The 19,145-nt window shown below is 37.5% G+C and overlaps 1 protein-coding gene across 1 annotated transcript in view; it reads left to right on the plus strand.

The window, feature by feature from the left end:
- Nucleotides 1-11,562: 11,562 nt before the first annotated feature.
- pcca (propionyl-CoA carboxylase subunit alpha) overlaps nucleotides 11,563-19,145 on the plus strand; it is a 164,552-nt gene continuing 156,969 nt past the window's right edge. Inside the window, exons 1-4 of the mRNA XM_088913845.1 lie at nucleotides 11,563-11,648; nucleotides 13,415-13,492; nucleotides 15,945-15,992; nucleotides 16,115-16,183. Coding sequence (XP_088769971.1) covers nucleotides 11,595-11,648; nucleotides 13,415-13,492; nucleotides 15,945-15,992; nucleotides 16,115-16,183 — 249 coding nt within the window. The 5' untranslated portion in view covers nucleotides 11,563-11,594. The remainder of the gene's footprint in view (nucleotides 11,649-13,414; nucleotides 13,493-15,944; nucleotides 15,993-16,114; nucleotides 16,184-19,145) is intronic.

Here is a 19,145-nt window from a genome sequence, read left to right on the forward strand (position 1 = left end):
GAATTGGAAACTGGAGCGTCATGTTTTAAGTTTTAAGTCAGAATCAGAAATAATTGCTTACAGAGGAAAATAAGTACAAGGAGTGTTTCCTCCGATTCAAACGGAGCTTTTTTCACGTTTGAAAAATTTGTGAAAGAGAACTGTTAATTATTTTGAGACTTGTAGTTTTGTCAAGAAATTAGAACGTTATGATTGGCATATTTCTTGTCTGAACTGACCTTAAACTTTCTTTCAAAGGTGAGTATATACGCGGTTAATTAAAAGTTTTGAAGGAACTTCAAGTTATAATTAAGTGATTGTAATTAATGTCCCTCCCCCTACCCCACCCCTACCGTTAGTCTCAGTAGGGTACTGCTATTACCGAAATAAAGTCCCCAACCTGGAATAAAATAGCCCATACTAAATTAATTAAAAGACGCTCAGAAATGCAGATTCACAACTTTTCGATAAGAAACTTTTAAATATGTATATACTGTACTATATATATGTTTATATAATACTTTAACTAATTCCATCAAGTTGTAGTGATTTTTATTTCGCTTTAATATCTTTCGAGTCCATTAAATTTTATGCTAATCATTCAATCTTTTATTTCTGTATCCCGCTGGCTTTTAGAACAACTGTAAAATAGCCCCTATATTTTTTTTCCTCTTTAGTCAAAGAAAGACGTTAAATAAAAATAAAAACATTCTGGGGAATTACTGCCAGCACTCCGCAGAGCCAGAGAAATCTCTCCAACCGCGGGACGACATGGACTGTGATAAAACTGGGCTTTTATAAGATTCAGAGCCTTTTTAGGATTCCTCTTCCTCCGGGATATGAAACCATTGTATGTTCTTACTGCGTATCCAGGAAAAATGCGATGTTATACGCTACATATATGCAAGGAGAAGTTTTTTTAAAAAACAGTTTTACGAGTACAAGATAATTTCGCGTGAAACCCTAATACACTTCATTTTAAAGACAGCGACGTATGCCTGACATATAATGATTCAAAAACAGAGAATTGAAAAAAAAATATTCATGCAGTATTAAAACAATCATAATCCTTGAAACCTTTAGCTTGGGTTACTGCGCATCAGCAAATCATTACATCACCAGCATCATAAAGAATTATATCACAGCAGCAGCAAAAATAAGTTTGGACTGCAAATCCATTGATTCTAGCCTCTGACGCGCTTTCTTCGTTAATTGGTAATGGTATAGATACAGTTTATATATATAGATAAAATCTACGAAATTAGGGAAAAAAGATTTTTGTAAAATCTTGTTGGGATAATTTGTACGGAGAATAAACCTCTTTGTCTATATCAAAGAATAAAGCTCAGTGAATAAAGCAATAGTAGTGTTTTATAATAGGAATAAGGTTACAATTTTACAGTTTTGCTGCTGTCACGCGTTTCAGTGAATCCCCGTTCTTCAATGGTACTTGACAGTTTCGAAAGCAATTTAATTTAGACATACTTTTGCATTCAGAAGAGCTAAACGGAATTAATCCATGCTCTTTTAAGAATAATGTGGCCAAGTCTAAGTTTTTTGATTTAAAAAAAAATAAAACTCCCTTATCCTGACCACCCCAAAGAAAAAGAAGCGAATCTCCAATATATTTCCAGATAAAATATATCTCCGGATATATTTTATTTTTGTTTTATTGAAGCTAGTTTACAATACCTCATTTGGAACTTATATATTAGGTGATATTTAGAATAGATAATAATTTCTTTTCTAGGATTGGTTTTCAGTTTTTTTCTTCACGTCTCATTTTTTCTAAGGCTCTTTTGAGAACCTGTGCACCTGCGCTAAAAATACCTATTTTCTTGGTGTTTTCATACAAGTTCGGTAGATTTAAAGTTTTTGTTTGATATGGAAGAGGTTATACAAATTAAAATAGTAACTTTTCTTTCTCAAGGAGAGTACGGGTTTTCCAAATACTTTTTGACAAAACAAAATTAAAGAAATACACAAGTTATGTCTTAAAAGTTTTAGTTAGAAATGTAGTATTTGATTTTTGTTAAATCTAACTACATAAGTAAATATAATGATTATGCTCTGTGTCTTAACAGATCAATATACTCATACTGAGTGCAGAGCAGATGTTGTAAAACAGTTGCAATTTTTATTGCGTATTACAGTTTGAAAAGGTGAAATACAGGACGAAAATCCAGTGGGGAATGTCTGTTTATTTAATCAAATAATAAACGCCATTTAAGTAAATTGATATTAATCAATTTACCTTGCTCGGCACATGCTAAACATTCTTAACGTGAAAGGGTATCTGTCATTTAACATTCATGTGTGAATATATCACATAAATTAAAACACTTAAAATTGCTTTGCTTTTATTAATCAATATTCGTGTTGAAAGATAGGTAAGAAAACATTGTTAGCTCCATCTTTGCGTCAATATTTTACTTTCATTGCAGCAGAATATGCCGCCAGTATCACAAGAATACAACACCTGCAAAGCCAGCATTTAAAGGCATTCTTGCTAAAAACACCAATCATGAACTGTGAGAATATCTGATTCATGATCATCCTTAAGTTATCATTTAAATAAATGTATCTTTGTGGCCTTTTGTTGAAATAAATAATATGCATGCTTTGATTTCTTGCCAAATGTCGGATAACCCATTTTCGTAACGGATGCCAATTAATGTTTAATTTTAGAAACATCTTTAGCAAACAACTATTAAGGTTAATTTATAGTAACTGCAGTGGCGTGTAACATACCAAGGCTTCGTGATGTCTATGCATTTCTGAAGTTTGATAAACTCTGCACAGGAACGACGTGTTAAAGTTTTTAGACCATTTTAAGCGGCTTTCTCCACTGTTTGACTTCATTAAAGGTATTAGATTGAATTTGGTTGTGTATTTTTGTAGGGAGGACATACCATAATTTTATTCTGGGGGAAATGCGTTTTGTCACTGGTTGTTAGTGGCCATGAAATTCTAAAAGTTAATTTACGTCAAGTAACCAACTCTAAAGTCGCATCCGTCTCCTGAAATGAAGTTTCAACAATGGTTTTGTATAGTATAAACAAAATTTCAAGGAAAAATAGACATCTGAAACATTAAAAACATGAAAGATTTCAGTTTCTCCTAAATACCGAGTTATTATGAAATATATTTAACACACAAACTATAACAATAGCAGTAGATTAAAAAAGACAATGAAAGGTCCAGTATTATGTCAAATAAAGGTTATTTGTTCTAACAGGTGAAAGAGTTGATGACCCCATAATAAAGAATGATGTATGAAGTCATGCTTTTTGAAGGATTTTTGTTAAAAAATAAAATGAATAAAGCAACTACAGTGTACGGGTTCTTAACAAAGTATTTGGGTAATATCATACTTGTTCGTTTACTTACTCGCATGTTTCATTTCACTCCTAGTTTACTGCAAGCCTTGCTTTCAGCCTTTACCACATGATTTTGATCGGGATTAAGTAGCTGGTTGTCAACTTCGTCTTCAGTGAATCTTTGCGTGTAGTTCTGGATTAGTGGACAGCTATTGCATTCTAGTGGTTTCAATCAATAAGGACAGAACAAGAATTCTTTCATACACACAATTTGCTTGTTCCTATGTAGTTCGTACTGTGTCTCTTCATTAAATAACTTGGGCTGTTAGAGTCTGGAACACACTGCCCTGCAATGCTGTTGGAGCCGATACCTTGACTTTGTTCAAGAAGCGTCTGGAAGAGATCCTCAGATCACTTAACAACTAGCAATCAAACTAGCAAGACTGGTCAATGGCCTCCTCTTTATTGCAACCTTTCTTATGTCCTAGGTGGACTGTTCTCCTCCATATTCTCAGTTTTCTCCAGACATGGATTGCCCAGAAACCAGAAGTCTCTTTTTGTCTTATTAATGGGAAAAACGGTATTAGACCCCTTTGCAGTCTTAAGCATTTTGATAGCATTTATTCCTGCAGCTCACTCCTGAGAGTTTTCCTATTAAAATGTCTGTTTTGGAATGATGTCAGACACGTCAGCTTTGTTTCTTCAATGTTTTTTTTGTATTTTCTGCGGTTCTCATTCACCTCCCTGATAATCAGATACTTCATCCTTTTCTTAAAGTAAAATTTGTCAATTATTTTTCTCTCACTCAATTTGGAGGAAGCAATTACGTTTTTTTTTCATGACCGCTTTTGAGCCACTCCTCCCTAAACTCTATATCGGAAACTGGAAGAGAGATGAGTCCCTTAGTACCACGAGGCTGAATACACCCAGGAGGCCACAGGGGTGGCTGTGTAGCTGAGAGCAGAGAAAGCCCTGGCCAACAAACACTGTTTGGTCACAGTCGGCTAGTTACATGGCCCGTGAGTACTGAGTTCAATTTGTACTCTGGCAAGTATGTTTACCAGTCGGTCTGCTTGGGAGGTCCCCCATCTGTCTTTTCAAATCTAAAGACATACAAAGATACACATTTACAGTATATATACACCTAAAGAAGGCTCCACAGCCAAAACATTGTGTCTCTTTTCTTTTCAGCATGGAATAAACCTTTACGTGTTCCTTTGCAGCCTACACATGTTGACGCATCTAGCTACTTGAACTACAGTATATACATATGTGTGTATGAGACCAAACTAAGCACATTATTCTAAATTGTCTTGTCAGGGGTCTTACTAGTGCATTGTAAAGCTTAAGTACAGTATAACTTTCCATTGTAGGGCAGACACACAGACACGAACACAGGACCCATTCTCCCAGAAGCCAATTAACCTACGAGTACACTGTGGACTGTGGGAGAAGAGCACCGCAGTCCAAAGAAGTACTCATAATACAACATACGCACTAATACAACATACAACTTACAGACTCCACACGGATAGCACCCAAGGAATTGAATCCAGTGCCCCAGCACTGCAAAGCAACAGTGCTATCCACTTTGCCACCACACTTCACAGTTATTGACAAAGCCTTTTTGTAGCAGCTTTTATGCTGTTTCTGTTTTCCACTCCCACTATTTTACTGTCATCTGCAAATGTGACTAGTTTTGTTAACTACATTGGAATCTTATTTGTTGAAATAGAACAGGATGAGCAAACATGCCAAAAATGGATCGCTGTGGCACACCACTGTTGACATATAGCACGTCCAATTATAGACATTGTGCCCCTTAAAATAAATAAAATAATATGGTGTTTCCTGGTCATTGAGAAAGTTTTTGATTAATGTGTATACATTGTCTTGGATTCTTAAAGCTTTTCATGTCAGAATTACACTTTTTAAAGGGACCTTATTAAAAGCTTGGTCAAGGTCTAAATGTATTATATCATACAATATGCATTAGTTTTATTAACTATTTCTGTGGCTCGTTTCTAGCAAGTTAGTTAAACATGATGTTGCCTTTCTACATCCATTTCTTCATCTCTGAAAATTCCTGTTTTCTAAGTATTCTTTTAATTTAGCTGTAACTATATTTTCCAAAACCTTGCCTGTAACTAAAGTAAGACTGATTGCTCTGTAGGTCCCTGATTTAGTTCTGTCTCCTTTTTTATATATTACTGTTAAAGCTCCAATCTGTGAGTACTGCTTGCATTTTAAACAAGAGTTGTAATATACTAGATAGGGGTCTATGAAAAATCTCCTTGATTCCTTTGAGTATGACTAGGAAAATACCATTAAACCCTTTTTTAGAAACCCAAGCCTTTGCAGAACGTCAATGTGAGCTAGGCTAAACCTTCTGAATATCGGAACTCCTGCTATAACATGGAGCATGCTATTAACGTCTTCCATTGTAACATGCATTGTTGCTAAGCATCAACCTGGAATAACTTCACAACAGATTGACAGAAAATGAAAACAGATCCTTATGTCGCTATGTGACCTTTGAGCTTGCCAGGTTTTTTTTACAAGTGTGGCAAAAAAACAACACCGATGACAGACAACAAAACTCGGTGAAGAGCCTTGTGTTACCTGATCTAACACAGCAGACACAAAGTGAAAGATTGTGTGCTGGTGAAAGACTCAATTCAGCATAACAGTTACAGCATGTATGAACTGAGAACTGTATTTGACTTAATTCAGTGTATCGTCCTATTATACCCTTTCGTTATAAGAAAGTGTGTTGTTTCTGGAAAGAGGCAACCCAGAAACCATCCTGGAAACAAAGCAGGCGAGACTGCAAATGGAAAGGGACATCAGTCCATCACAAACTATTCATTTTATCTTTAAAAAGAGATCTTCACAAGCATCACTAGAACTTGAATACTTATATGGGAAATGGATGTCTTGAGCTGAGAAACATAAATAAGATGACACAAGTGAAAACTACATAGAAGTGCATTTAAATTTGAGAACAGAAGGCATTACTTCACCCAAAGGGCTGTGGGAGTCTGGAACAAGCTGCCCTGGCCTGTGGTTGAAGTTGATACCCCAGGTTCTTACAAGAAGTAGCCAGTGGAGATCCTTGGATGGATTAAATGGCTTGCTCTTAATTGTAACCTTTCTTATATTCTTTACAGAACAGTGTAACATATTAGAATAAATTGCATGCTTCACTGCAATAGGACAGTAAAAATATTATAAATTTAATCAGAATTGGATGAACAGGAGATGCTCCTTTATAGATCAACCAACCAGGAGCGGAACTCAGCTGGTGCCATTTCATCCATTGGTGGTTTGATTCTTGTCTATATGGTTACACAGCATCTGTGAACATGATCTCAGTGCTGATACATGGTATTAATGACTTCTATTTAAGAAGGTATAAAAATCAAAACAGCTGCATGTCCACAGCACCTTGTTATTTTCCACTACCTGGCAAGCAATAGGTACAAGCCAGGGTACATCCTGGATGGGATGACAGTCCATTGTACGGCACACACAGACACAAACACACAATGTTTCCAGAAGTCAATCAACCTACCGGTATATTTTTGGACTGTGGGAGGAAAGCGGAGCACCTGGAGGGAACCCATGTGAACGTTGGAAGAACATAGAAACTCGACGTAGACAGCACCCAAGGTCTATCTTCAACGTCTATCAGCCTGCAGGTCTGGAACTGAGCACAGGGCCCCAGCGCTGCAAGGCAGCAATATTAACCGCTGTGGCACAGAGAGAAAAAGTTAACATGGTTTTCAATGTTATTGTGCTTATCTGTGATGTATCACTATGGTGAGGATCACATATATGGCTATAGTGTCTGGTATTTAATTTGTTTCAGAGAATGTGGAACTTCCCTTACTGAGCCTCATATAGGTATCATCCTTTTTGGCAATGTGACCCCTTAAGATGTCAAAAAATGTCAAAATGACTCTTTTCTAACCAAACTACCACTTAGAAGACTGTTCTTACACATTTACATTATCATCCAGTCTTATTTCCCTTTTAATTGACCTCATCTTCCTCATAACATAGAATGGTCCTCGATTTATTTCCATTTTAAGACTTCAAGAGTTTGGTCTGTGCACTGTTACTTGGCTGCTCCTGGAATAAAATTAAACAATGCAAATGCGGTCACAGATGAGCTCTGCAGGACCTGACCTGTGGACCTCAAGGTGAAGATTTATATTTCAGTGATAATAGCCACTCAGTCATCAGGACTGTTTTGATTATTAGGACCCGGTTAGGAATCTCCCTTCTTTGTTGTTTTGACGGCTGGCTTACAACATCAACAGATGGATCAATGGATTCGCAGCAGTATTGCCCTCTTTCTCACAACCAGAACAATTGAAACTTCCTGGCAAAGGCTGCTCTCTCTGTTAACCATTCTGGGATGTCCGTCCCTCCCACAGCAAAGAGTCATCAAGGGATATAGTGGTCAGTGAAAAACATGCAGCACTTACTGTACCATTTTTCTGTGAAGTGATGCGATCTTAGACACCAGCCAATCACATTAGTAATATTAATTCTCAGCATTTTAAACAGCTGCTACACAGATTACGCCTCCAATCAGTGCAATATTATGAGCAATAGATGCTTGAGGAATTGTGAGTTCTGTGAAATCAAAGCAGCTCTGTAATCCCTAGACACGAATTTCACTTTTTAAGAATCCATCAGAATTGTAAATTAGGCATGGGTACTGACAGGTTTGAAGCTGCAGTTTTCCAGAAAAGTCATCCGTTTTAAAGCAGAACTTGACATTATAGTTTTAATAGAAATGAATACATAAACAAGTAACATAACATGAAAAACAGTGAATAACGTGACAGGCGGCTTTGTTTCATGGCAGCTCTTTATATTCTTTGACAGATTAAAAAATTTCATCTTCATCTCCACGAGACTGCCATGAGTTACTCATCAGCTAGTGATCTCATTCCTTTATGCCACTGTTTCTTTTTCATGATTTTATCCTTGTGTATCTACTTTGGATTGCTCCAGCTGTTCCTTTGTCATGTTAAAGAACAAAAACAAAAAAAAATACTGCATGATTGCATTTTGAAATCTGCAGTGCCTTTGAGAGTCTGTTTTGCTCATGGGGGTGGTGGCAAACCGTTCGCAGCTCATTGGAGGGTCCACTTCTTCCAATTGAAATATCTCAGGTAAGTAAAAAATATAAAAAATACTATAACATTACAGTTCTTTGTATTTTTATACAATGTCTACTGCAATTATTCTGACAGATCCGTGTTTCAGTTTTCACTGCTGTATGGCACATTGGATAGTGAAAGATACAGCTGCTTTATGTGGTATTTTCAGGCAACTTGTAAAATAATATGAAGCTCTTTTCCTTTTATTTATCTCATTCAACACTGGTTTTGTACATTGAGTGATGAAATAAACTTAAATGAAACATGGTGCACATCTTTTGCTGTCCAGGGACTGGTTGATGGACAGAATTAAGGTGTCATCCAGGTAGTCAACAAGATGAAAATAAGAAAAGATTAGGTGCGGCAGAAAAATAAACCTCTCTGGAGGCCAGAACTTAATTGGAATTTAATTTTTTGGACCCTAATATGGGCGGCACTGTGGCACAGTGGTTAGCATTGCTGGGGCCTTGGGTTTAACCTCAGGTTTGGGGTACTATCTATGTGGAGTTTGTATGTTCTCCCCATGTACAAGTGGATTTACTCCGGGAGCCCAGGTTTTCTCCCACAGCCCAAAAACATACTGTTAAATTAATTGGCTTCTGGGAAAATTGGTCCTAGTGTGAATTGGTGTGTGTCTGTGTGTCCTAAGATGGACTGGTGTCCTGTCCAGGGTGTACCCTGCCTTGTGCCCGTTGCTTGCTAGGACAGGCTCTGGCTTCCCTGTGACCCTGAATTGGAAGAAGTGGTTAGAAAATGGATGGATGGATTCAAATGTATTTTGCTGTAACTCGGAAACCAGAAGGGTGATGCAGAGAAAGTAAACAGCAGAACATTAAGGGGAGAATCTAGCCCAGCTCTGAAACACAGAGGAGAACAAGATTCAAGATTGGAGGTGCATTGGAGCTTGTGTGTTATGAATTACTTGTGGTACCAGAAAGCAACGTGTAGCTACAGAGAAGCATAATGTGCTAGAAAATTCAAAGACCTCTGCCTTACCTTAGACAGGAGACTCACAAGAATGAATGGACAGGCAGGGGATAGTCATTCAGTTGGAGGACGGTAGCACTGAAAGTGTCAGGTAAACCATCAGATGTTCACAACCTAATTCCTAAGGCAAGCGAAGCAAATCTCTTTGCTCCTCTCAACTCATTGGTCTTGCAAAGCAGCCATGACATCACTCTGCATTCATTTCTTTATCTGTGCTTGTGTCCAAAGCACTGTCCAGCACAGGATTTTTTAAAACTGTTCCATCTCATGTGCATGGACATTCTTCCGCCATGGTGCGGAGTGTCATCAGTAGGCTCTCTTTAGCCAGCAGCCATATCACCCTACAACTCAAAACTGACAACCCACTGAAACTAAGCAGGTGTGAGTCTGGTCAGTACCTAGATGGAGACCTCCTGGGAAAAACTAAGGTTGCTGCTGGAAGAGGTGTAAGTGGGGCCAGTAGGGGGTGCTCACCCTGTGGTCTATGTGGTCTAAAGCCCCTATATAGTGACAGGGACACTATACTGTAAAAAGGCATCATCCTTCGGATCAGATGTAAAACCGAGGTCCTGACTCTCTGTTGTCTTTAAAAATTCCATAGTGTGTCTTGAAAAGAGTAGGAGTGTTACCCTGGTGATTTACCAATCATGGCATCCTAATAATCCCCGTGTATGAATTGGCTTCATCACTCTGTTCTCCTCTGCACTAATAGTGCATGTGTGGTGAGTGTAATGGTCCACTCTGGCTGCCATATCATCATCCAGGTGGGGCTGCACATTGGAGGTGGTGGAAGGGAATCCCCATTAACTGTAAAGTGCCTTGAGTGGAATGTCCAGAAAAGCGTTATATAAATGTAAGGAATTATTATTATAGGAGTTCTAGTCTTCTGAGCTAAAACGGCACTATATATTTTGCCCCAGTTCATGCTGCCATTGCAGTCTAAGGGTTGAAAGAAAGTCAAGGCATCTTAATTTTGCCAAAACAGAATATATGGGTACTCAAACCCTACTTGTCTAACCTTTATTTACCCCAGTGCAGGCATCCTTGTAAACCCTCGTCTTTGGACTTCCTCATACAGATTGTGGGCCAGGAATAGCCTGTAATCTGACAACTCTGATGCTAAGCAAAATCCACAGCTCAGAGGACAGGGAGAGTTCAGCACACCTTTGTTCACTTCATACAGCACAACCTAGAGTCAGTATTACACGATTCTCGTAGAACCCCATTTATTGTAACATACTTGCACTGGACATGCAGCACACAGTATACGCACTGTCTCAAAGAAGCACCTTTAAATGTGCAAGTTGGTCCGATTCAGAAGCTTTATACTGATATTTCATCCTTGCACTGCAATTTGAGGATATGAGCTAGAAACAATTATCCAGCCAACATTTCAAGTCTAAATGGAACAGAGATATGAAAAGTTTTGTAGCCTTATACAAATTCTAATATTTTAATTTCTGTAACACTTAAAAAGAACTGCAGTTTTTCGCCACTTTCTAGACTATAGCTGCACGTTTAAAGTGCTGACAAGATGTTGAAAATCACAAGCATGTGATCGTGTAACAAGAATGAAGTAGAACGTGCAAATAGAATACATTCGGTTTGCTGTGTAGCAGCTGAAATTGAACAGGAAGGTTACTATTATTCATTAGTCCAGTACAAAAAAGCAAGACTTTGGAAGATTATAGGTTAGTGTCCTTACATAACCTTGTAACTGAAACTTCCATTCCCCAGTTCGCTTGTAAGGATTCATCACACTGCTTCTCAAATGTTTCAATTCGGACATTTAGACACAGAATGCTTTTTTAAAGCAAAATATAATATAAACAGTTTTCCGCCAAACTATAACTCCCACAATCTTCCGGTTTGTTACTGGAAAACTGTACCTTATCAGCTTCTGCATCGCAAATCTTAAATGCTTTCAGAAAAATATCCCAACCTATTTTTAAGGTAACGTTATCGAATCCTAAGATTTCTCACTATTGCCAAAGTAGCTTTCCCTGGCTTAAATTACTTTGCATCTGACGCTTTCTACGCATGGGAAAAGCCAGTTTCCGATTGGCGGAATGCAGATCACTCCCCCAGGGTGAAAGGTTACCTTGCAACAGCACAAGACAGTCAGGCAGCCATGGCGGCTTACAGAGTCACTCCAGCTTTGCACAGAGTTCTTCTTGCACTGAAGGTGAGACATTACGAAAATATTACACGGCTCAATGCATTTCACGTCTTGAAACGAAATAGAACTACGCGTGAGAAATGCACGGAGCTGTGTTACCCGTAAAAGGAGCGCAAAATACAAAGCGTTGTAGTACACAGAAGTTGCCTGGTTTTTCGAATGACCCTGTCCAACATCCTTTCGCCCGTGATATATGTCCTTGTCCTTTTCCAGCCAGATATGACACAAAACACAAAGTCGTTGTTTGCCAAGCGCGTGTGCTTCCCTTGCTTGTTTTTAGGTTACAATTGCTTAAAATATAGCTCGGGGGAATCACTAAGCGGGCTGAGGTTACCAGAATACTGAGAGCATCACTTTTTCAAATTGATTTTATGTTACTCCACAGATGTAGGGAATACACAATAGGATTTTGGCATACCTCTTTATTGCTTTTAGTAAATAATCCGTTGTTGTATTTATCGGGTTGGGTAGTTGCTTTTCGTGGAAGGATTTGGAAGTACAGGACACATTTGCAAAAAAGAAGTAGTTCAAGCATAAATATATTATGTGCATGCAATTTTCCAAAAAAACAGGGTGCAGTTGCACACTCACAGATACGAATACTGAATAGTTACTGTGTTGTCTAGACTTTTGCACTACAGGTTTACAGGTTATCAGGTTTGGGAAAATTATGTTCTTTAAATGTAAGTTATTTATGCTCATATTGTTGTAAAAAAGCTTGAATTAACTTAAGTATTTGGTGCTGGTATGTGGAGCAAAGTATATGACTTGGTTTCGGCTGTGGAGCCTTCTTCAGGTGTCAGGTGTCCACACCTGAAGAAGGCTCCACAGCCAAAATGTTGTCTCTTTTCTTTTCCGCATGGAACAAATTTTTACCTGTTCCTTTGCAGCCTATGCATGCTGACACAGCTACCTAACTGATTTTATATAACTTGGTTTTGCATGTGTGATCTAAGTGGATTTGTACTCTTTAATTACTTGTGGTTTAATGTTTATATAATTTTTAATTTTTGCAATTTCTGTTCAGTCCTGTTCAGTGTTTTTTTTTTGGTGTTTTATATCTTGAAAATCTCTTACCTTATTATTATTTAATTATTTTTTTTCCCATGGCTTATGAAGTGACCCTGTGGTCTGTGTGGGTCGTAATGCCCCAGTAAAGGGATGGAGAAACTGCACTGTGCGAAAAGCGCAGTCCTTCATATCAGACGTAAAACCGAAGTCCTGACTCTTAGTGGTAATTAAAAAAATCCCAGGGTATTTCTCAAAAAGATCCCCTGGCCTTTACTAATCATGGTCTCCTAATAATGTCCGCCTGTGAATTGATTTCTTTACTCTGATCTCCTCCCCACTGATAGCTGATGTGTGGTGACTGTACTTGTGAACTAATGTTGCCATCGCATCATCCAGATGGGTGTTACACATTAGTGGTGGCGGAGGGGAGTCTCCATTACCTGTTAAGCGTCCAGGAAAGTGATAAACTATATACTGTAAATGTGAGGATGATTATTGTTGTTATTGCTGTTGTTGAGCTAATACCCTCACTCTTTTCAGGAAGCAGTTGGATGAGGTCCTTGGATTAGTTAGCCACTAACTACCAAAAGGTCTTGATGGCCTGAACTGCCTCTTTTCGTTTGTAACTGTTCTTGTGAATATGTATTAATAGAGTGTGTACATTGTGCGGTATTTCCAGATCCAAAAACATTCACCTGTCATGAACTGATGTAATGTGGCTGCCACTTAAATGTTTCTCTGTTTTTTTTGTTACATTGCAGCAGGTCTCTTTCAAGTCCAGATGCTGCATCACTGCTTCTCGAACACATTACTCTGCTGTTTACGACCCTAATGAAAAGGTATATTGAAATTGTTATTTTCTCACCTAGATAGGAGTTCATTTTGTACTTAAAACCTTAAAATGTAACTAAAGCATATTATCAGGGGCTGGAAAAACAAATGTGTTATTTGTTCAGTATCCTGTAGTATTTACACTTCTGTTTTAGCATCTCTTGTTTTTCTGCCTTTAGACATTCGTGCTGGTTCGGGGCAGAGAACTGTTGAGGACAGCTAAATTCACATGTGACCAAGTTCATCCCATACTGTGGCATAGTGTGCTACAGTATATAGTATTTATGGTTAAAGGACCCTCTCTTATATGATAATCAAAGTACTAATGTATTGGCTTTGAGATCATTAAAATAACATTGATCGATTAAAAACCCCCCAGTAAATATCTAGTAATCAGCTAAAATAAAATTAACAACATGAATTCCTCCTCTGTGTACAGTGGATGCCTGCACTTTCTCTCTCTGCCTTTCCATCTGTTTCCGTGCTCTGTGATTAGCATGGCCCACTATAGACAAGGCCAATAAAACTGTCAGTGAGCCTGTAAAGTCATCTCCTCCAGCCTGTCATTCCCCACACTGCCAACACAGAACTGGGAGTGTTTGTTACAGTACAAAAACTAGACCACATTGAGATGTGGATACTAGGTGGGTACTTGGGCAGGGGACAGGGAAAGGCTCACTCACCTAGAGTCATCCTGTGGTCCTTGTCTGTTGTGCAGCTAATTTGAAAGTTGGGCTTAACAACCTTTGGCTTGGTTTCACCGCGCTCTGCTCTTCTTCCATCGAAGACACTGCTGTCCAGACCGAATCGAGAAGAGCTGAATTCACGAGTATTAAATTTGCAAATGTTGAGATCCTGCTCCTACTATTCATGTTAATGCCTTATAGGCCCACAGTACTGTGCATTCTCTCTGCTTTTCTCTGTTATTAATTTACCTCTGCATACTGATACGAGCCAGCTTCTTCTACAGATTGAAATGAGCTCTGACTGGATTGTCCCAATTAACAAATTCAGGAAAATTGATGATAAAGCAAAGGTTGTCACAGATCAGCTCATAGATGGCTAGTTGTAGATACACTATGAGAACAAGGCAACAGGATCCATGCAGTGGATTACAAGAGTAGGTTACAACTCCAGGTTACAGAGTTGAGATATGGATGTGACAGAGTGGGTTAGCAGAAGAGGACCCTGTGGGAATGTCTGTGCCATGAAAAAAAGTTCTGCATCTAGTGATACCTTGTAATGCTCTTTGCTTGAACAGAGTAGTATCAACGTTTTTCGACTTAGTCATGAGAGGGTGTAGATTGATGTTGCAAGTGTTATCCTGATTAAATGTCAAGGAAATATGTGGTATGGTGAAGAATAGAGGGTAACTGTGTTCAACGTTCTGTTTCGGGGTTTTGTGTTTGGTTATAAAATACCCCATGTTTTATGAGATCAGTTCATCTCAGTTTATTTGCACCAGTGCAGATCTGTTGCCTTCATATAAAAAAGGGTATTTCAGCTTGAAAAGGAAATCTTCAGTTCCCTAGTCCCTATAAATAAGATGTTACTTTTTTTATCGGCTTTGATCTTCAAACAAACAAACCCTGCCTAAAGGTGGGGGGGAGAGACATTTTCTAGGGTTTATAATGTACTCAGACATTTAATAGAACAGACCTGCATGCTCAGTACAGTTTTATGCTCATTATGGAAAATCCGAGCAGTTTTTATTTGAACCACTGTGTTGTGAAATCCGTGATTACTGAAAATGTCTTTGGGCTTGTTCGTTGTACAGCAAAAGTTGTTCTGCTATAATTTTGCCATTCATGAATTTCTGCTTGGCAATCAGAAACGGAGATTTATAAAAGGTGTGGAAGGGTATTAACTTTAAAAGAGACTTGGAACAAAATGCATGTTTTTTTTTCTTTCCTTGTCCATGAAAAACAACAGCATCAAAATAATGAGATCGTTATAATCATGTGGATTTGAATAGCTGACGCATGAATCTAAAAGAAGGTCAAAAGGCTGTAGTTGAAAAGTATCGTTTACAGCATACGGTTTTTACATTTGAAATACATTTTGAAAACAATCTCTCTTAAAATTTAAGGCATTTGTAATGTCCTTTGATTTCAGTGTTTATGATGGCATAGTAAAAGATGCCAGCCGATGAAGTTCGTCTTTCACAGCTCAATGATTGACATTGTTGTCTTTTACAGCATCGGTAAACACTTTTTTCTGAAAGAAAGTCTGGCACTTAAAAGAGGAGAGATGTTAGGTTCACAGCAGTGAGGCTGGCTTATCAAATTTGCTTAAAATGTAACGTTCTAAAAATATGCCTGTGGGATTATTAAAGGAAATTATGCTTTGGCCTTAGAATGGTCAGGGTTGTCTGCAATCAGTTGAAAAGGAAGCACAGAGAGGGAAAGCAGATGTACGTTTTACAGGTTTGTTTCACTGTGTTTAACTGTTTCTTCACAGACGTTTGACAAGATTCTTATTGCCAACAGAGGAGAAATTGCTTGCAGGGTGAGTGTTTTTTAAATCAATTCAACACTTTACATCAGTACTGCTTGTCCAAGAGGTCGGTGAAGAAGTTGTATTTTCATACAGTTTACACTTAAAGATTTCCTTTCATGTTTTGATGACAGGTGATTAAGACATGTAAGAAGATGGGCATCAAAACTGTGGCAGTGCACAGTGATGTGGACTCTGGTGCAGTAAGTAATCTTAACAAGCCTTTCCTCTGAACTCTAGTGAGGAAAATATACAAAACGTTGTTTCTTCCTGTAAGGTTATGCAGATGCAAGCCAAAAACATCAGGCAAGACGCATATGTACACTCTAACAGCACTGTACCAATTAAACAATTTTAAATTTCACACACTGAAGAAGTACTTTCTGTGTTTACTTCATAGGATCTGATGCATGTAAAATGTTCAAAGTTTAACCTTATCCTTAGTATGTGTATCAGCTGACAGCTTGTACCAATTTTCTTCTTTTCATAAAATTGCTAAGTTTTTCTATGATTTAATGAGCTAAACATTGTTTCTCATATATACAGTACTTTAAAACTCATGGCAAGTCATTCTCTTAAGTTTGAGTAATGCTACTGTTTAATTTATTAGTGTTATAAATCAATATTAAACATATCGATCAAGTTATGTTAAAACATTTATATGTATGCTAAAAACGTGTTTGAACAGTTTATGAAAACCTATTATTGTTTATTAGCTGTACTGTACACTTAAAAGAAGATTCTGAGAGTAGCATTGCCCCTGCTCTCTGAATCAATATATTTCCTGCCCTATGGGGGGCAGTTCAGATCTCTCATATTGATTCTATTAGCTTCCATCAGCATGACCAAGAAGTGTGCAAAGCCTGGAAACTTCCTGTACTATAACAACTGAGCTGGAAGAAACTAATTTGAATTTGAGCACCAGGCCTTCAATACATGCAGCTCTTAATCCCTTGATAGTTTTACTGCTTATGGTCAGTGAGCTTTTGCCCCGTGTACAGCATCAATTTGCAGTCAGTTATCACCTGACACAAGTCAGTTGCTGCTACAGAGGTATGTGAAACTTAAGCAACTTATGCCCAGAGTGATGATAATTTGATTGAATAGATCATGCTGTTTTGTGAGTATGTTCACTAATTTATGTATAATTAATCTGTAATCCTAATTTAAATATACAGTAGTGTAATTAAGTACTGAGTGTCATAGGAAACGTTAATTGCAGCCACACAAAATAACAGATTATACAACAGCCTTTTCAGGCTTTGCTTTATAGTCAGGTCACCTTGCCTTACTATAAAATGCACAAACAAATCTCAGTCCTTGACATAAATATCTGGGAAAATTAACATACATTTAAATAGTTTTAGTGATTGCAAATAAATACGGTCATTCTGTGAAGGGTTATAGAGGTTAATAGCACACTGACTATTATACTGTATGACGGCCATTTGTTAGGCATCCAAACAGACTTCTTCTCACATGACTGAAAAGAAAACAATATTTTTATTCAACCTGGTCCACTTTTTTCTTCTTCATGGCTGTCCAGGTATCTTCAAATATTTTATGTGGTACAGCTAGCACAACAATAAAATAAGTCATTTGGTGAATTACTTAAGGGATTTGGTCCACCAGTCTTTACGTATCCCAAATTTGACACATGTTAGAAGTAAGTTTCTTAGCTGTTGCATGAATGCATATAGAGACTTACTGCACATATTTATAAATAAAAACATTTTACTTAACTAAAAAAAATTAACACCTAATCACTGTATTAAGACCCAAAGTGAGACTGAATGTAACATCGTAGATCCCCTGGCGGATGCTGGTATTGACCTCATTGCGCTTACTGCAGGCTATTCATCTATGGAAGGAACTCACTGTATTACTTACTAATTGTGTTTAACATAAACTTTCAAGAATTTTTAAATTGTTACGGGACCTATAGGATGTTGCCCATAAAGTCGAAATTTACAGATGTTGATTCATAAAGTATGTATCCCGGAGAGAGTGCATAGTTGTAACCCTTCAAAAGCCAAATCCAAATAATAAAAAAAGAGATTAAAAAAAGTGAAAACCTGAAATATGTAGTGCTATGTTTAAAAATATTTTTTTTTCTTAGTTCAGCAGAGCCCTGAATTGATTACTGAAAATAATCTCAGAGGATTTAAAACAGCCTTCTTCTTTATTTTTAACATGTTATTGGTACCTGGTAGCCTTGATGCTAATAATTTCTTTTTAAAATACCCCTTGGAATCTGTCATGTAAAATACAAAGACCTTTTGTTTTGTATTATACAATTAATCTAGAAATCTTAACTGCCACATTGCTAGAATGAATGAGTATTTAGGAATCTTACAATCTTCTTACGATCTCCTGAATACAAAAGTGGTAGTATCCAGGGGCTGCAGAATTACTAATGTAGTATCCATCCATGAAATGATTGAGAAAACTGAATCAAGTAATTATAGACCCATAAGTCTATCTTCTGTTAAATTTAAGGTTATGGAAACAATTGTTGTAACTAAATCTGATGATCACTCATGCAGGAATAATATAAAGTTTTGCCAAACCAACTTGTTAGAGTTCTAAATGATATTTAAGGTTCACCATAAAGGATTAAATCTCAAATTGCAGGTGGGACTCATTTGGGGAAATGCAAGCATTTAATTAGATTGATTAGTTACTAAACAGGAAACGGAAGATACAGGTAAGGGGTGAATACTCAGACTGGGGTGATGTAGTTAGTGGAGTATCACAATCTATACTAGGATCATTGCTCTTAATTTATATCAACGATCTTGTGCAGATGATACCAAATTATCAGGATTACTGTGGAAGCAGCAAATAAAATTAAAAAAGATTTAGAACACTGGACCATCACCTAGCAGTGTGCAAAGTGACAATGTAGTCAAGTGTATTATATACTGTGTGAAGAGGGCACTTATGAAGAATACTTAAGTGTTTATGTTGACACATTTTTCATCTTCTAAACTATGTGGGGATGTAAAAAAATTACAAACTGAACCTTAGTATATATTGTTAAAAGGGTAAAATTGTATAAGCACGATTAAGGCCTAATTTAGAATACTGTGTACGATATGGTCATCCCATTATAGATAAAGTATTGCATCCAGTATTGCATTGCTGGCATCAGTCCAGAGAAGT

The sequence above is a fragment of the Atractosteus spatula genome, chromosome 4 (genome assembly GCF_055471065.1).
Source record: "Atractosteus spatula isolate fAtrSpa1 chromosome 4, fAtrSpa1.hap1, whole genome shotgun sequence".
In the NCBI taxonomy this organism is placed as follows: domain Eukaryota; kingdom Metazoa; phylum Chordata; class Actinopteri; order Semionotiformes; family Lepisosteidae; genus Atractosteus; species Atractosteus spatula.